General features: G+C 45.3%; 1 protein-coding gene across 1 annotated transcript in view; it reads left to right on the forward strand.

Annotated features, from left to right (window-relative positions):
- The window catches only part of LOC121523433 (H-2 class I histocompatibility antigen, Q10 alpha chain-like), a 30,601-nt gene extending 14,829 nt beyond the window's left edge, over nt 1-15,772 (forward strand). Inside the window, exons 8-9 of the mRNA XM_041808336.1 lie at nt 13,273-13,308; nt 15,696-15,772. Of these exons, the coding sequence (XP_041664270.1) occupies nt 13,273-13,308; nt 15,696-15,757 (98 nt within the window). The 3' untranslated portion in view covers nt 15,758-15,772. The remainder of the gene's footprint in view (nt 1-13,272; nt 13,309-15,695) is intronic.
- The last annotated feature ends 2,202 nt before the right edge of the window (nt 15,773-17,974 follow it).

Raw genomic sequence — 17,974 nt, forward strand, 5'->3', positions numbered from 1 at the left:
TTGGCAATATTTCTGAGGTGGAAAAAGGCCACTCTGGTCACCTCTTTAACATGGAACTCGAACGAAAGAGTTTGATCAAAGACCACACCTAGATTTTTAACTCTGTCTTTACAATGAATAACACAGTCACCTAAAGACAAAGCGAAATTATCAAACAGAGGATTGAGTTTTGCTGGCCCAATAACCATCATTTCTGTCTTTGCAGAGTTCAGAAGTAGGAAATTTGTTGAAAGCCAGCTCCTAACAGCTGAAAGACAGGCCTGAAGTTTATTAGTGTCAGATCCACTATGAAGGACCAACGGCATGTACAACTGTAAATCATCTGCATAACAATGAAAAGAGATCCCAAAAGAATGTAGAATTTGGCCCAAGGGTGTCAGATAAAGAGAAAACAACAGTGGACCCAGTACAGACCCCTGTGGTACCCCATGTCTAACAGCACCGGACTCAGAGAACACATTGTTAAAGAAAACACGTTGAGATCTCTCTGACAGGTACGACCTCAGCCACTGGAGCACCTGGCCTGAGATGCCAAAATAATTTTCAAGTCTGTCCAGTAAAATACAGTGATCCACCGTATCAAAAGCAGAACTTAAATCCAGCAACAACAGAACAGATGACGCCTCCGAGTCAACATTTAGTAACAAATCATTCACCACTTTTGTCAGCGCAGTTTCTGTGGAGTGATTCACCCTAAAGGCTGACTGAAGAGGCTCAAAAAGATTATTACATGAAAAATACTTCAAAAGCTGATTCGAGACCACTTTCTCAAACACTTTTGACAAAAAGGACAAGTTTGAGACGGGCCTATAATTAGTTAGGGAGTCAGCGTCCAGACCAGGCTTCTTCAACAAGGGTTTAACAATGGCAGATTTAAAACAGACTGGGAAAACTCCAGTGGAAAGCAATACATTCAAAATATACAATACATAAGAGCCTAAGGTGGACCAGAGCTCCTTAATAACCCACGCTGGCAGAGGATCAAGAGAGCAAGTCGTACACCGAGCCGCCATGACAACCTTGGTGTGACTATCTAAAGAAATAGGCTCAAATTCGAAGAAGCCTACACCACCATAGATGGGACAAGTAACTAATCCCTCTGCTTTGTCATTTAACGACTGAGGAATTTTAGTTCTGATATCCTCTACCTTGTCATTGAAATACAATAAAAAGTCATGTGCGGACAGATCAGTGCTGCTACTAGCTTGGTGGTGTTGGGTGAGCTTGGATACTGTGTCAAACAACAGTCTAGCATTGTGCTTGTTGTCCATAATTAATCTTGAATAATATGCGGCCTTTGCAGCTGACACCCTAGACTGATAAGTGGTCAGACTGTCCTTCCATGCCTGATAAAAAACCTCAAGCTTGGAATGACGCCACTGACGTTCAAGTTTCCTGCAACTCTTTCTCAAGGACAATAAATCTTCATTTAACCAGAGTATGGCTCTTATTTGGATGCTTTCGAGTCTTTACTGGGGCTACTGAATCCAGTAGACCCTGAAGTGCACTGTTAAAGTTTTCAGTGAGACAACCCACGGAGGAAGCCTGCATAAAGATTGGATCAACCGCATCAGGCAGTTTTAAATCAAAATCATGTAAGGCACTGGGGCTGATTTATCGAGATGACCTTGTTGTTTTTGTCTCTGTACCCAAAGCAGATAAACTGGGACTTAAAATACTGAATACAATAAGAGAATGATCTAAAAATGGCAACACACAGGTTTCAGTCACTGAAACAGACAATCCAAAACCAAGTACTAGGTCCAAAGTATGTCCACGCTGATGTGTTGGACCAGACACAAATTGTGTCAGATTAAAAGACTCAATAATGTTTAAAAAGTCTTTGACTAATGGCTTGTCCTCACAACAAATGTAAATATTAAAATCACCAACAATTAAAATCTTCTCATACTGCAGACAGAAGGAAGTTAGAAAGTCTGCAAATTCAGCGATAAAATTCTCATTATACTTCGGTGGACGATAAATCACAGCAATTAAAACAATAGAGGATCTGTTGATGGTAAAAAGCTGCAATTCAAAGCTTGAAAAAGCTCGAAAGTTCAAAATCTGTTTACACTTTAAATGATCCTTAAAAACGGAGGCCACCCCTCCTCCCCGCCCTGTCAGTCTGGGAGAACTAAAGAAGCCACAGTCATGAGGACAGAGGTCCAGCAGGGGTGCCACTTCACCTTCCCGCAGCCACGTCTCTGTCAGGAACATCACATCCAGCTCATGGGAGTCATAAAAGTCACGGAGGACGAAAGTTTTATTAGACAGTGATCGGGCGTTAAGAAGAGCCATTTGGACTTTATCCCCTCTATCAGCCGGCTGAGATTGAAAGTCTGGATGCAGGAGGTTGGCCAGAGTAACACCACCTCCCCTGCCCCGCCTCCTCTGTGTCCAGCGGTGCTGCATCAGCTGATCGAGCGACTCAGACGCCAGGTAAACAGAAAGTATCCACCGCTGCCGGTAGACCAAGTCCCGGTGTTTATAGCAGACATCAGACACGAAATTACAGTTCATTATCCACAGCCGACTTGTGTTTCTCACACGCTCACCCGAGCGTGTACCACCGACACGTCCGCGTCTCCTTCGGGTCCTCCTCAATGGCTGAAACACCGGCTCACGGCGAAGCAATTCCACCGGTACCCAAGCCAGGAATGGCGGAAGGCTTGAGGTCTGTCTTCCATAGTCAGCAGAAGAAAACTTCCAAGCTGAATCACGGATGTCAAAAAGTGCTTGCCTCTCGTACACCAATAAAGAGTGTGTATTTTCCACAAGCAGGGATGCCACCAGAAACACAATAAACAAAGCGCACAGCTGTGCGACACAGCTGTCCCATTTTTTCCACTTGCCCATTTGAGTCGAATTTTGCACATTTTTGCAATGTGTTTACTGCTTTTTAGAAAAATTTTACCATTTTCTCTCCATTTCAGTCGTATTTCACACCATTGTTTTGCTGCTTCATACCAATTTTGCCACTTTTTGCTGCTTTTTACCCATTTGAGTCACATTTCACAATTTTTTTGCAATGTGTTTTCTGTTTTATGACAATTTCTGCCACCTGTAACTTAATTTTTACCTATTTATGCTATTTTCTTTCCATTTGAGTCACTTTTCACCCAGTTTTTTTTTTTGCCAATTTATACCAATTTTGCCTGTTTTCACCCATTCTTTGCACTTTTTTGCCATTTTCTCCCCACTTCAGCCACTTTCTCACAATTTTTCCACTTTTTTGTCACTTTTCAACCCTTTTTGTCACTTTTGACCTTTTTTGCTACCCCTTACACAGTTTTATTGCCACTTTAACTCTTTTTGGCATTTTTCACCTCTTAGATTGTGACTCTTGTAAAGGTATTTTTCAACAGTTTGGCTCTTTGGTTGAGTAGCACTGCTATAAAAGTGCTTCTTGTTCAGTTAATTTTAGCTCATGTGTAAAAATGGCTTTATTTGACCTAAATTATGTTTTTAAACTCTGCTGTCTACAGGTTCGTGCACCGCTGCTCTGCCTTTTACTGGTTTAACCCCAGTAAAGATCAGAAATGTGTGGCCCATCTGTCAGTGGTTTAACACCAGTAAAGATCAGAAATGTGTGGCCCATCTGTCAGTGGTTTAACACCAGTAAAGATCAGAAATGTGTGGCTCATCTGTCAGTGGTTTAACACCAGTAAAGATCAGAAATGTGTGGCCCATCTGTCAGTGGTTTAACACCAGTAAAGATCAGAAATGTGTGGCCCATCTGTCAGTGGTTTAACACCAGTAAAGATCAGAAATGTGTGGCTCATCTGTCAGTGGTTTAACACCAGTAAAGATCAGAAATGTGTGGCCCATCTGTCAGTGGTTTAACACCAGTAAAGATCAGAAATGTGTGGCTCATCTGTCAGTGGTTTAACACCAGTAAAGATCAGAAATGTGTGGCCCATCTGTCAGTGGTTTAACACCAGTAAAGATCAGAAATGTGTGGCTCATCTGTCAGTGGTTTAACACCAGTAAAGATCAGAAATGTGTGGCTCATCTGTCAGTGGTTTAACACCAGTAAAGATCAGAAATGTGTGGCCCATCTGTCAGTGGTTTAACACCAGTAAAGATCAGAAATGTGTGGCCCATCGTCAGTGGTTTAACACCAGTAAAGATCAGAAATGTATAGCCCATCGTCAGTGGTTTAACACCAGTAAAGATCAGAAATGTATAGCCTATCGTCAGTGGTTTAACACCAGTAAAGATCAGAAATGTGTGGCCCATCGTCAGTGGTTTAACACCAGTAAAGATCAGAAATGTATAGCCCATCGTCAGTGGTTTAACACCAGTAAAGATCAGAAATGTGTGGCCCATCGTCAGTGGTTTAACACCAGTAAAGATCAGAAATGTGTGGCCCATCTGTCAGTGGTTTAACACCAGTAAAGATCAGAAATGTATAGCCCGGTGTAACCCAGGTGATAAATCAGCCTGTTGTCCCTTTACTTATGTCTACCTGTATTCTCGTTCAAGTCACGCGTTATTTCTGTTCTTTGTCACGTGAGTCAGTGCGGCCTATCGCGTGTGATTACTATAGCGCTGTGATTCAGTCTGGGAAGGTGCAGTGGGGAAGCTAGACGAGAGACGAGCTACAGGAACCCTCTACCGCGCTGAAATCTGCGAAGAACGTGTTTATATGGGGCGTAAACTGTCGACTGGCCAGGTTCTGAAGGATGGCGAGCTAAAAGGAGCAGGCCGAGAACCTACAGATTGCGGAGGCAGTGAGGAGTCGCTTGTCCTGCCAGGCTGGTAGGGGGTTTCAGTAGCCCACCAAAAAAAACTCTATCCCACTCATTCCGCCCACGACACCGTCACATTCCTCACCACAAACTCTTCCACTAATATCCCCGTTGGACTCAACTTAAACCCAGACGTGGGTTTTCATGAACTGTGGGTGGGATGCTTTGGTTATGGTTTTGGTTTTGAGTTTTACCTAAACTTGAGTCTATGAGACTCTAAAGAACGCTACTGTCGAACTCTTTTGACTTGTCATTGTGAATGCTGCCTATCGCACATTGTATATAATTGATTGTTAATTTACTTGAATGGCCATTCTTAGGAGGTGTTTCCTCAATATTGTCACTGTATATAATTGCACTTTATTTTTTCCATTCAATATATGGTATATTTAAAAGCAATTTCAGCCTCCTGTCCACTCTCTCCATGAGCGAATTCTAGACTTCTGATTATTAGCCTAATATAGCTTACTATGTAAGTTCATAAAGACATTACTGGGTATCCAAACAATACTATTAGTAGTCTTTGCATCTCTTTAGTGACACAGTTGTTACATAAATTTGTGGCGAGCTAGCCAGGAGAGAGTAAGGACAGAGCTGAGCAAATATCAATTGTGAAATTGACGTTCATTGCAAATATGGATATTTTGGAGAAACGAGGCATTAAAATTCCAAACGCTGTTTTGATTAAATATGTAGCACGCGAAGACACTGATGATGAAGTGGTCGCCTTTCTGAATCAGTATGGCATACCATCTAAGATTACGGTTATAACCGAGCCTGGTGTTTTTCAGGACACAATCGTTGTTGAATTTGATTCAGGAAATGCTTTAATTGAGCTACGGAGAATTTTGCCGTACACGTACATTTGTCAGACTGAAAAAGTGACTTACGAAATTCTAGAACTTTCAACCGTTTGTTCTGAGTTTTATGGGGAGTTAAAAACACAAAAGTACCTGGGTGAATTAAAAGAGTTGGCTAAACTCACAGGACAGGACTATACTGAGGTCCTGAAGGGCGTGATGTCTCTACTGGGCCAGTCCATCACAGAGCCAAGTCATGTACCAACAGTGAAGACTATTCCAGATGAGGAAGAGGAGGTGGTGCCATCTACTTCCAGTGCTGCTGTCCCTGCACACTTTCTCAATACTGCCACCTTCAGTCCACTTCAAGGTGCTACAGCTCCAGTACAGAACTCAAGAGATGACCTGCCATCAATCCCTTCAAGTCACAATGCCCGAGGCACGGCAAGACCTTCATTTCCTGGTTTGTCTCCCTCTGATCTCAACCCACCAGGAATACAACGGTATGTTGTCGAACACATTGTGAAAAGTGATGACAATGCAATCCATGTGTCCACACAAAGACTCAGATCATTCTCAGGACGTGTTCCAAGAGTACAGCATGAATCTGATTATGAAGCCTGGCGCTCTGGTGTTGACCTCCTGTTGAAAGATCCTGCCATGTCAGATCTGCAACGCTCTAGAAAAATATGTGAAAGTCTACTCTCACCAGCAGCAGATATGGTGAGACATCTCACGCCAGAAACACCACCCATAACTTATCTCCAGATCCTTGATTCTGCATATGGAACAGTCCAAGATGGTGATGAGCTGTACGCCAAGTTTATGGAGCTGTTCCAGGATGCCGGTGAAAAGCCATCTGCGTACTTGCAACGTCTGCAGGTTGCACTAAATTTGGCTGTGAAGAGGGGAGGAGTCCCAGCCACTGAGGTAGACCGACACCTGTTGAACCAATTCTGTCGTGGCTGCTGGGATAACACGCTTATATCAGAACTCCAGCTTAAGCAGCGTAAGTCCCATCCCCCACCTTTCGCTGAGTTGTTGCTGTTGCTCCGGACGGAGGAAGATAGAGAGGCTGCCAAGGCTCAGCGTATGAAGCAGCATCTCGGCTCAAAAGCCAGAGCTGGGTTGCACGCCCAATACGCTTCTGCCACTCCAGAAGAGACCAAAGTAGACAAGCTGACTACCATCACTCAGCAGCTTACCCAGCAGCTTGCCAGCATTCAAAAGCAGCTGGCGTCCCTTACTGCTCAGTCAAATCGAGACCCGCCTCCTTCATCTAAACAAACTCACCTCAGCAGGCTCAGTGAAAGCATGAAACTCAGCAAAGCTACTCCTCGCTCCTCTCACAAGACTCCAGCATCCGGACCAAAGCCAGGTTACTGTTATAATTGTGGAGAGGATGGACACATAAAACTCAATTGTGACAACGATCCAAACCCCTCACTTGTAGCTTTGAAGAAGAAACAGTTCACAGAGAAACAGAGAAAATGGACAAGATCAAACCCTCACGGTGCCTCGTCTTTAAACTAGATCAGGTTCCTGTTGAGGGGCGAACGGGAACTGCGGAGGACCGACAACGTCCCACCAAGCAGACACCAGTGAAGTGTGTCGACCAGTCACATTCCACTTCCACTAAGACTTTTCATCTGCCAAAAGGCTTAATCGGGTCCAGATGCACAGGCCAAGTTATTGTAGCTGGTCAAGAATTTTTGTGTTTGCTGGATACTGGATCACAAGTAACAACAATACCCATCTCAATCTACAACAAACATTTCTCATGTCAACCTGTCAAGCCACTGTGTGACTTGCTACAAGTAGAGGGTGCTGCTGGGCAAGAAGTTCCATATTTGGGCTACATTGAAATGACCATCACATTCCCAAAAGAGTTCATTGGTGCTGACATGGATGTGTGCACCCTGGCACTGGTGGTTCCAGACGTCAAGCCAGGATTCCAGTCTCAAGTCCTGATTGGGATGAACACATTAGACCCGCTCTATGAGCAACATCTGGAACGTGAGGGTGCCAGCTACAAACCATCTCGGCATGGCTACAGAGCTGTTCTCCATTTGCTTCAGCTGCGGCATCAGCAGGCCCAAGGCGCCAATGACAGTGCAGTGAGATTGGCTAGTAAATTACCAATTGAAGTTCCAGCAGGCTGCACCATGGTCATCGAGGGTTCTGTTTGTGCAAATTCACCACCAGCCGGCAAATGTGCTCTCATCGAACACCCATCCACTCCACTGCCTGGAGGTTTGTGTGTGAGAAACTGTCTTGTCACCCTGCCTAGTCACTCACCTCACAGGATCCCTATCATGATCACTAATGAATCTGACCAGAACATTACACTCCCACCATCAAGCATCATTGCTGAACTCTCTGTATCTCCCCAGATTCTAACTCACAACGTCTCCCCTAACAATAAACAGCAGAGCACGGGCGAAATAAATCTTGAGTTTGATTTTGGAAACTCTCCAATTCCCCCAGACTGGAAAGAAAGAGTCATCTCCAAGCTCAAGCAGATCCCAGAAGTGTTCTCACACCATGATCTTGACTTTGGACGTACTGATTGTGTGAAGCATCACATCCGCCTCCATGATGAGACTCCTTTCAAACATCGAGCTCGACCCATTCACCCTCGTGATATTGAGGCCGTCCGTGACCATCTGCGGGACCTGTTGGAGGCAGGAGTAATAAGAGAATCTGAATCCCCCTTCTCTTCACCTATTGTAGTCGTTCGTAAGAAGAATGGAGACGTGAGGCTGTGTATTGATTACCGCAAGCTAAACCTTCACACTGTCAAGGACAACTACGCACTCCCAAATTTGGAAGAATCATTCACAGCACTTACAGGTTCGCGCTGGTTCAGCGTTCTTGACCTCAAGTCCGGCTATTACCAAATTGAGATGGCAGAGATTGACAAACCCAAGACCGCGTTTGTGACTCCACTGGGCTTCTGGGAGTTCAACCGGATGCCGCAAGGCGTAACCAATGCGCCAAGCACTTTTCAGCGCCTTATGGAGAGGTGCATGGGCGATTTGCATCTCAAAGAGGTTTTAGTTTTCCTGGACGACTTAATCATCTTCTCCGATACCCTTGAAGAACACGAGAGTCGCTTGTTGAGAGTACTCCACCGGCTCAAAGACTATGGCCTCAAGCTGTCACCAGAGAAGTGCAAGTTTTTCCAGGCATCTGTGCGCTATCTAGGCCATATTGTCTCCGAGCAGGGTGTGGAGACAGATCCTGAGAAAATAAGTGCTTTAAAATCCTGGCCAGTTCCACTGAAAGAACTACGGTCCTTCCTAGGGTTTGCAGGATACTACCGCCGGTTTATCCATGGATATGCTGCAATCGCAAAGCCCTTGAATGACCTGACGAAGGGGTACGCTCCAGCCCATCGTCAAGCCTGCAAGCGAACGTCAGCTTCGAGTCATGATGCCAAACAGCCTTTCAATGAGAGATGGACATCACAATGTCAACTTTCCTTTGAAACACTCATTGACAAACTGACGAAAGCCCCAGTGCTCGGTTTTGCAAATCCAAAACAACCTTACATCCTGCACACGGATGCGAGCACCACAGGTCTTGGAGCAGCACTCTACCAGGAACAGGAAGGACAACTGCGTGTCATAGCATACGCCAGTCGTGGATTGTCCACCAGTGAGTCCAGATATCCAGCTCATAAACTGGAGTTTTTGGCTTTGAAGTGGAGCGTGACAGAAAAATTCCACGATTATCTGTATGGAACAAGCTTTGTCGTTGTAACTGACAACAACCCATTGACATACATCTTGACATCTGCCAAGCTTGACGCTGCCAGCCACAGATGGCTTGCTGCGCTCTCAACCTATGACTTCAAACTCCAGTATCGGGCCGGCAGCCAAAATAGAGACGCTGATGCACTCTCCCGAAGACCCCATCACCAACCGTCTGATGCCTACTGTCAGAAAGAATGGGACATGGTCCAACAGTTCACCCGTGACCATGTTGATGCCCCTGGCGGTGCAGTTGAACTTGATCCAGACGTTGTGGCCGCCATATGTCACAGCTGTCTGGTGAGAGCTTCAAGCCCTGACTGCCCTCCTGAGAACTGCATTACCTTGATTGAGTCGCTGAGCATGTCGGTCTCTGCCATTCCTGACTGCTATGCTAGCGAGTCTTATCAAGGGTTGCCAGTGGTGCCGTCATTGTCTCTCCTTGACCTCCGAGAGAAACAGAGAGCTGATCCCAGTCTTAAGGAAATCATCTATCAACTTGAAACTGGTGAGAATGTCCCTCCCATGGTGCGTAAAGAACTTCCAGACTTGGCTCTTCTGTTGAGAGAAGGGAACCGCCTTGAACTTCAAGATGATATCTTATACAGACGGAGGCAGGATGGAGAGCAGCTATCGTTCCAGCTTGTGCTACCAGAAGAGTTGCGCCAAATGGTCCTTACCAGCCTCCATGATGATATGGGCCATATGGGGGTTGAGAGGACGCTTGACCTTGTAAGATCTCGGTTCTTCTGGCCACGCATGGCTGCAGACGTGGAAAAGAAAATAAAGACCTGCAATCGTTGCATCCGAAGAAAAGCCCTTCCAGAATGAGCTGCGCCGCTGGTAAACATCAAGACCAGCCGGCCACTTGAGTTGGTGTGTATGGATTATCTGACACTCGAGGCTGATAAAAGTAACACCAAAGACATCTTGGTCCTCACAGATCATTTCACTAAGTATGCAGTGGCCATTCCAGCTGCCAATCAAAAGGCAAAGACAGTTGCTAAATGTCTGTGGGAGAATTTTATTGTGCATTATGGCATTCCAGAGCGTCTGCACACAGACCAAGGTCCTGATTTCGAGTCCCATCTAATCAGAGAACTCTGTGACGTTGCTGGCATTGAAAAGACTAGGACCACACCTTACCATCCTCGTGGGAACCCAGTCGAAAGATTCAATCGAACTCTGCTAAGCATGTTGGGTACTCTGGAACCTGAGCAGAAACAAAGATGGAAGGAGTATGTGAAGCCACTGGTCCATGCTTATAACTGTACCAGGAATGAGGTCACAGGCTACACTCCCTATGAGCTCATGTTCGGTCGCTCTCCAAGGTTACCTGTGGACCTTGCCTTCGGCTTACCAGTCAGAGATGCACCTTCGATATCACACTCGAAATATGTGCAGAACCTTCGTTCTCGGCTGGAGGAAAGTTATCAACTCGCTTCCAAGAATGCAGCCAAATCAGCAGAAAGAAATAAGACTCGCTTTGATCAGAGAGTTAAACCATCCACTCTGGTAGAAGGAGATCGAGTGCTTGTCCGAAATGTAAGACTCCGTGGTAAACATAAGTTGGAGGACAAGTGGGAGAAAGACATCTATGTTGTTGTTAAACGTGCCGGAGACCTCCCTGTCTACACCGTGCAACCTGAAACCAATTCATCTGCGAAAACTCGAACATTGCACAGAGACCTTCTACTTCCATGTGGTTTCTTACCTGAAAGTAAAGAGCCGGAACTGCAATCTGCTACACCTGTATGCAGACCTCAAACCCGTGGTCTGAAGAAGCTGGTCGTAGACCCAGAGGAGTGTCTGAGTGAGGAAGAGGACTGGAGACTTCCTCAAGTTGAAATCTCACCAACAGTAAAGTTTGCTGTAGACAAAACTCTTCCTGCCCAGTTTTCATCCACCAATACTGTAGTGCCTGAGCCAGTTCACTCACTTATAAAGAACCTGCCGGTTGTTGAGGAGTCCTCTCTGGTGTCCGATGCTGTGGATCCATCTGCACTCAGTATGGAGGAAGACGTCTCTGGAGAGTCTGAAGAGGGAAATGGAGAGCACTTACCAGAACCCGAAGAGGTCATTTCCGCTCCTGAGACACTGCCACCTGAGGAAGATGTGGAGCCTAGAGGCCCAGTAGAGACAACCCCCAATTCGGCAATAAAATCACCACATGCCGCTGAACAGCCCGTCGCTATCTCAAACTCTAGGGGTGGGGAGGAATTAGACGTTGTTGAACCTGTCCCGTCTATTTGCCGTCCTTCGTGGCAGCGGCAGCCACCCAAGCGTCTGCAGTACTCCAGCTTGGGTAATCCGTTAATCTCGGTTGTGCAAACACTTTTCCACAGTTTGGCCGAGGCCTACAGTGAAGCTTTGACTGTTCCTGTATCTGACACTGCTGTATGCCCCCGTGTCCATGTAATTTAGCATGCATCGGAGTTGCATGGTTTTAAGGGGGGAGGGTGTAACCCAGGTGATAAATCAGCCTGTTGTCCCTTTACTTATGTCTACCTGTATTCTCGTTCAAGTCACGCGTTATTTCTGTTCTTTGTCACGTGAGTCAGTGCGGCCTATCGCGTGTGATTACTATAGCGCTGTGATTCAGTCTGGGAAGGTGCAGTGGGGAAGCTAGACGAGAGACGAGCTACAGGAACCCTCTACCGCGCTGAAATCTGCGAAGAACGTGTTTATGTGGGGCGTAAACTGTCGACTGGCCAGGTTCTGAAGGATGGCGAGCTAAAAGGAGCAGGCCGAGAACCTACAGATTGCGGAGGCAGTGAGGAGTCGCTTGTCCTGCCAGGCTGGTAGGGGGTTTCAGTAGCCCACCAAAAAAAACTCTATCCCACTCATTCCGCCCACGACACCGTCACATTCCTCACCACAAACTCTTCCACTAATATCCCCGTTGGACTCAACTTAAACCCAGACGTGGGTTTTCATGAACTGTGGGTGGGATGCTTTGGTTATGGTTTTGGTTTTGAGTTTTACCTAAACTTGAGTCTATGAGACTCTAAAGAACGCTACTGTCGAACTCTTTTGACTTGTCATTGTGAATGCTGCCTATCGCACATTGTATATAATTGATTGTTAATTTACTTGAATGGCCATTCTTAGGAGGTGTTTCCTCAATATTGTCACTGTATATAATTGCACTTTATTTTTTCCATTCAATATATGGTATATTTAAAAGCAATTTCAGCCTCCTGTCCACTCTCTCCATGAGCGAATTCTAGACTTCTGATTATTAGCCTAATATAGCTTACTATGTAAGTTCATAAAGACATTACTGGGTATCCAAACAATACTATTAGTAGTCTTTGCATCTCTTTAGTGACACAGTTGTTACACCATCGTCAGTGGTTTAACACCAGTAAAGATCAGAAATGTATAGCCCATCATCAGTGGTTTAACACCAGTAAAGATCAGAAATGTGTGGCCCATCGTCAGTGGTTTAACACCAGTAAAGATCAGAAATGTGTGGCCCATCGTCAGTGGTTTAACACCAGTAAAGATCAGAAATGTGTGGCCCATCGTCAGTGGTTTAACACCAGTAAAGATCAGAAATGTGTGGCCCATCGTCAGTGGTTTAACAGGTTTATTCTCTTGCTGTTCTGCTCAGGCTTGCTTGAATCATTGTGTTTTATCTGTTCTAAAACTGCAACGATATTTTATTGATTTATTTATTTAACCTTTAGATAACAAGGCTAGCCAGCCAGTGGATACAGAACATCTACATTTCTACAGGAGGGTCATGTGATCTTGTAGATTTTTTTCTCTATTTGAGCCATCAGGATCCTTAACTAAGCCAGCCTGGTCACCTGATTCAGCTGACCAATCACAGGGCTGGATGTTGAATGTTAAAGGAGGTGAACAGCGGTGGCTGTGTAGAGTTCAGGTCTGCAGATCTGACTCACAGGTTTAAGTCAGGCTTTATTGTGCTGATATATTTATCTGTTACTCCTACAGGGGATGTTCCTGCTGACAGTGACTCTGGGGTTATATGTAAGTACGTTGGTGCCCCCCCCCCCCCCCGGCATGCATCCATGAACATGAGGAGTTAATCCTGTAATAACACGTCTGTTCGTGTTCCAGTGTAATAACACGTCTGTTCACGTTCCTGTGTAATAACGCGTCCGTTCGTGTTCCTGTGTAATAACACGTCTGTTCGTGTTCCTGTGTAATGACACGTCTGTTCATGTTCCTGTGTAATAACACGTCTGTTCACGTTCCAGTGTAATAACACGTCTGTTCACGTTCCAGTGTAATAACACGTCTGTTCACGTTCCAGTGTAATAACACGTCCGTTCACGTTCCAGTGTAATAACACGTCCGTTCGTGTTCCTGTGTAATAACGCGTCCGTTCGTGTTCCTGTGTAATAACGCGTCCGTTCGTGTTCCTGTGTAATAACGCGTCCGTTCGTGTTCCTGTGTAATAACGCGTCCGTTAGTGTTCCTGTGTAATAACACGTCTGTTCACGTTCCAGTGTAATAACACGTCTGTTCACGTTCCAGTGTAATAACACGTCTGTTCACGTTCCAGTGTAATAACACGTCTGTTCACGTTCCAGTATAATAACACGTCTGTTCACGTTCCTGTGTAATAACACGTCTGTTCGTGTTCCTGTGTAATAACGCGTCCGTTCGTGTTCCTGTGTAATAACGCGTCTGTTCGTGTTCCTGTGTAATAACGCGTCCGTTCGTGTTCCTGTGTAATAACGCGTCTGTTCGTGTTCCTGTGTAATAACGCGTCCGTTCGTGTTCCTGTGTAATAACGCGTCTGTTCGTGTTCCTGTGTAATAACGCGTCTGTTCGTGTTCCTGTGTAATAACGCGTCTGTTCATGTTCCTGTGTAATAACGCGTCTGTTCATGTTCCTGTGTAATAACACGTCTGTTCACGTTCCTGTGTAATAACGCGTCTGTTCACGTTCCTGTGTAATAACGCGTCTGTTCACGTTCCTGTGTAATAACGCGTCTGTTCACGTTCCTGTGTAATAACGCGTCTGTTCACGTTCCTGTGTAATAACGCGTCTGTTCACGTTCCTGTGTAATAACACGTCTGTTCACGTTCCTGTGTAATAACACGTCTGTTAATGTTCCTGTGTAATAACACGTCTGTTCATGTTCCTGTGTAATAACACGTCTGTTCACGTTCCTGTGTAATAACACGTCTGTTCACGTTCCTGTGTAATAACACGTCTGTTCACGTTCCTGTGTAATAACACGTCTGTTAATGTTCCTGTGTAATAACACGTCTGTTCATGTTCCTGTGTAATAACGCGTCTGTTCACGTTCCTGTGTAATAACGCGTCTGTTAGTGTTCCTGTGTAATAACACGTCTGTTCATGTTCCTGTGTAATAACACGTCTGTTCACGTTCCTGTGTAATAACACGTCTGTTCACGTTCCTGTGTAATAACGCGTCTGTTAGTGTTCCTGTGTAATAACGCGTCTGTTCGTGTTCCTGTGTAATAACGCGTCTGTTCGTGTTCCTGTGTAATAACGCGTCTGTTCGTGTTCCTGTGTAATAACGCGTCTGTTCGTGTTCCTGTGTAATAACGCGTCTGTTAGTGTTCCTGTGTAATAACGCGTCTGTTCGTGTTCCTGTGTAATAACGCGTCTGTTCGTGTTCCTGTGTAATAACGCGTCTGTTCCTGTTCATGTGTTATAACGCGACTGTTCGAGTTCCTGTGTAATCACGCTACTGTTATCTTTCCTGTGTAATAACGCGTCTGTTCACGTTCCTGTGTAATAACGCGTCTGTTCACGTTCCTGTGTAATAACGCGTCTGTTCACGTTCCTGTGTAATAACGCGTCTGTTCACGTTCCTGTGTAATAACGCGTCTGTTCGTGTTCCTGTGTAATAACGCGTCCGTTCGTGTTCCTGTGTAATAACGCGTCCGTTAGTGTTCCTGTGTAATAACGCGTCCGTTCGTGTTCCTGTGTAATAACGCGTCTGTTCGTGTTCCTGTGTAATAACGCGTCTGTTCGTGTTCCTGTGTAATAACGCGTCTGTTCGTGTTCCTGTGTAATAACACGTCTGTTCACGTTCCTGTGTAATAACACGTCTGTTCACGTTCCTGTGTAATAACGCGTCTGTTCACGTTCCTGTGTAATAACGCGTCTGTTCACGTTCCTGTGTAATAACGCGTCTGTTCACGTTCCTGTGTAATAACGCGTCTGTTCACGTTCCTGTGTAATAACGCGTCTGTTCACGTTCCTGTGTAATAACACGTCTGTTCACGTTCCTGTGTAATAACACGTCTGTTCATGTTCCTGTGTAATAACACGTCTGTTCACGTTCCTGTGTAATAACACGTCTGTTCACGTTCCTGTGTAATAACACGTCTGTTCACGTTCCTGTGTAATAACACGTCTGTTCATCCCTGCAGCTATCTCAGACTACGACGGCTCTCCTGGGTCCCACAGTCTGCTGGAGGATGGAGACCCCTGAAGCTCTCAGGCTGGACCATGTCCCCCCGTCCACAGTCTCCCTCCTTATAACTGACCCAGAATCTGCTAACCTGGACTAGAAGTCCTGAGGAGAAAACAGAACACAGAGTTAGAGAGAGATCTTCATGTAAATCAACGTTCATGACAAAACATTGACTTCAGTGATTTGGAATTAAACCAGGAAACAGCACTGCAGCCTATCATAGAGCAGGGGGGTTAAACACTAGGCCCGGGGGCCAAATCGGGCCCGTGGAACGGTTCTATGCGGCCTGTAAGATGGTATTTGTATTCTAACTGTCCCAGCAGTCTCTCTGCAGATTTACTCCAGGATAAAAATGTCAACTTATCCTGATGATTTAGAGTTTCCTTGTTGAGCCAGAAAATCTGAAAAAGTAAAGAGTAGGAAAAAATAGATATAAAGTCAAGAATATGGGAGAAGAAATTAATTTGTGTTTTTATTTCATATTTTCAATTTTGCATCTCAAGATTAGGTTTTCCACTCATTATTTTATATTTTGACATTTCCAACCCCTAACTTTGGATTTTTAATCCCATATTTTGACTTTTAAACTCATGATTTCTATTTTTTCCATATTTTGACATTTTCAATCCATAATTTTTACTTATTATATTATATTTGACATTTTGGACTCACAATTTTAAATTTAAGTCCTATTATTTTTAGCTTTTAAAGCCATAATTTTGAATTTTAGCTCAAATGTTGACATTTTTAACTCCTAATTTTTGGCTTTTTAATCCCATATTTTGACCTTTAAACTCAGGTTTTGGCATTTAAGTCATATTTTTAACCTTTCAATCTGATGATTTCAACTTTCTCCTCATAAGTGTGCTCTTTAAAACATTATTTTCTATTTTTAATATCGCGTTCTGATCTTTAGAACTAATAAGTTTGACTTTTTATCTCAGATTTTGAGCCTTTAAACGGATCATTTTTACTGTTTTGAGTTTGTAAATGATTTATCATCACTGCTGTTTCTTCATGTTGTATTCCTGGTGAAGATGAGGTTGACAGTTTAAGGTTGTGTTGGCCCTAGTAGGCCCTCAGGTTAGACCTCAGTCCAGAATCTGGCCCTGCTGTGATTGGGTCTGACACCCCTGTCTTAGAGCAGGGGTTCTCCATGTTTTCAGCCCGCAACCCCCAAAATAAAGGTTCCAGAGACCGAGGACCCCCAAAATACAGGTTCCAGAGACCAAGGACCCCCAAAATAAAGGTTCCAGAGACCGAGGACCTCCAAAATAAAGGTGCCAGAGACCAGGGACCCCCAAAATAAAGGTGTCAGAGACCAAGGACCCCCAAAATAAAGGTGCCAGAGACCAGGGACCCCCAAAATAAAGGTGCCAGAGACCGGGGACCCCCAAAATACAGGTGCCGGAGACCGGGGACCCCTAAAATAAAGGTGCCAGAGACCGGGGACCGGGGACCCCTAAAATAAAGGTGCCAGGGACCGGGGACCCACAAAATAAAGGTGCCAGAGACCGGGGACCCCCAAAATACAGGTTCCAGAGACCGGGGACCCCCAAAATACAGGTTCCAGAGACCGAGGACCCCCAAAATAAAGGTTCCAGAGACTGGGGACCCCTAAAATAAAGGTGCCAGAGACCAAGGACCCCCAAAATAAAGGTGCCAGAGACCAGGGACCCCCAAAATAAAGGTGTCAGAGACCAAGGACCCCCAAAATAAAGGTGCCAGAGACCAGGGACCCCCAAAATAAAGGTGTCAGAGACCAGGGACCCCCAAAATAAAGGTGCCAGAGACCAGGGACCCCCAAAATAAAGGTGTCAGAGACCAAGGAACCCCAAAATAAAGGTGCCAGAGACCAGGGACCCCCAAAATAAAGGTGTCAGAGACCAAGGACCCCCAAAATAAAGGTGCCAGAGACCAGGGACCCCCAAAATAAAGGTGTCAGAGACCGGGGACCCCCAAAATAAAGGTGCCAGAGACCGGGGACCCCTAAAATAAAGGTGCCAGGGACCGGGGACCCCCAAAATACAGGTGCCGGAGACCGGGGACCCCTAAAATAAAGGTGCCAGAGACCGGGGACCGGGGACCCCTAAAATAAAGGTGCCAGGGACCGGGGACCCACAAAATAAAGGTACCAGAGACCGGGGACCCCCAAAATACAGGTTCCATAGACCGGGGACCCCCAAAATACAGGTTCCAGAGACCGAGGACCCCCAAAATAAAGGTTCCAGAGAC

The sequence above is a fragment of the Cheilinus undulatus genome, linkage group 16, assembly GCF_018320785.1.
Source record: "Cheilinus undulatus linkage group 16, ASM1832078v1, whole genome shotgun sequence".
NCBI lineage: Eukaryota > Metazoa > Chordata > Actinopteri > Labriformes > Labridae > Cheilinus > Cheilinus undulatus.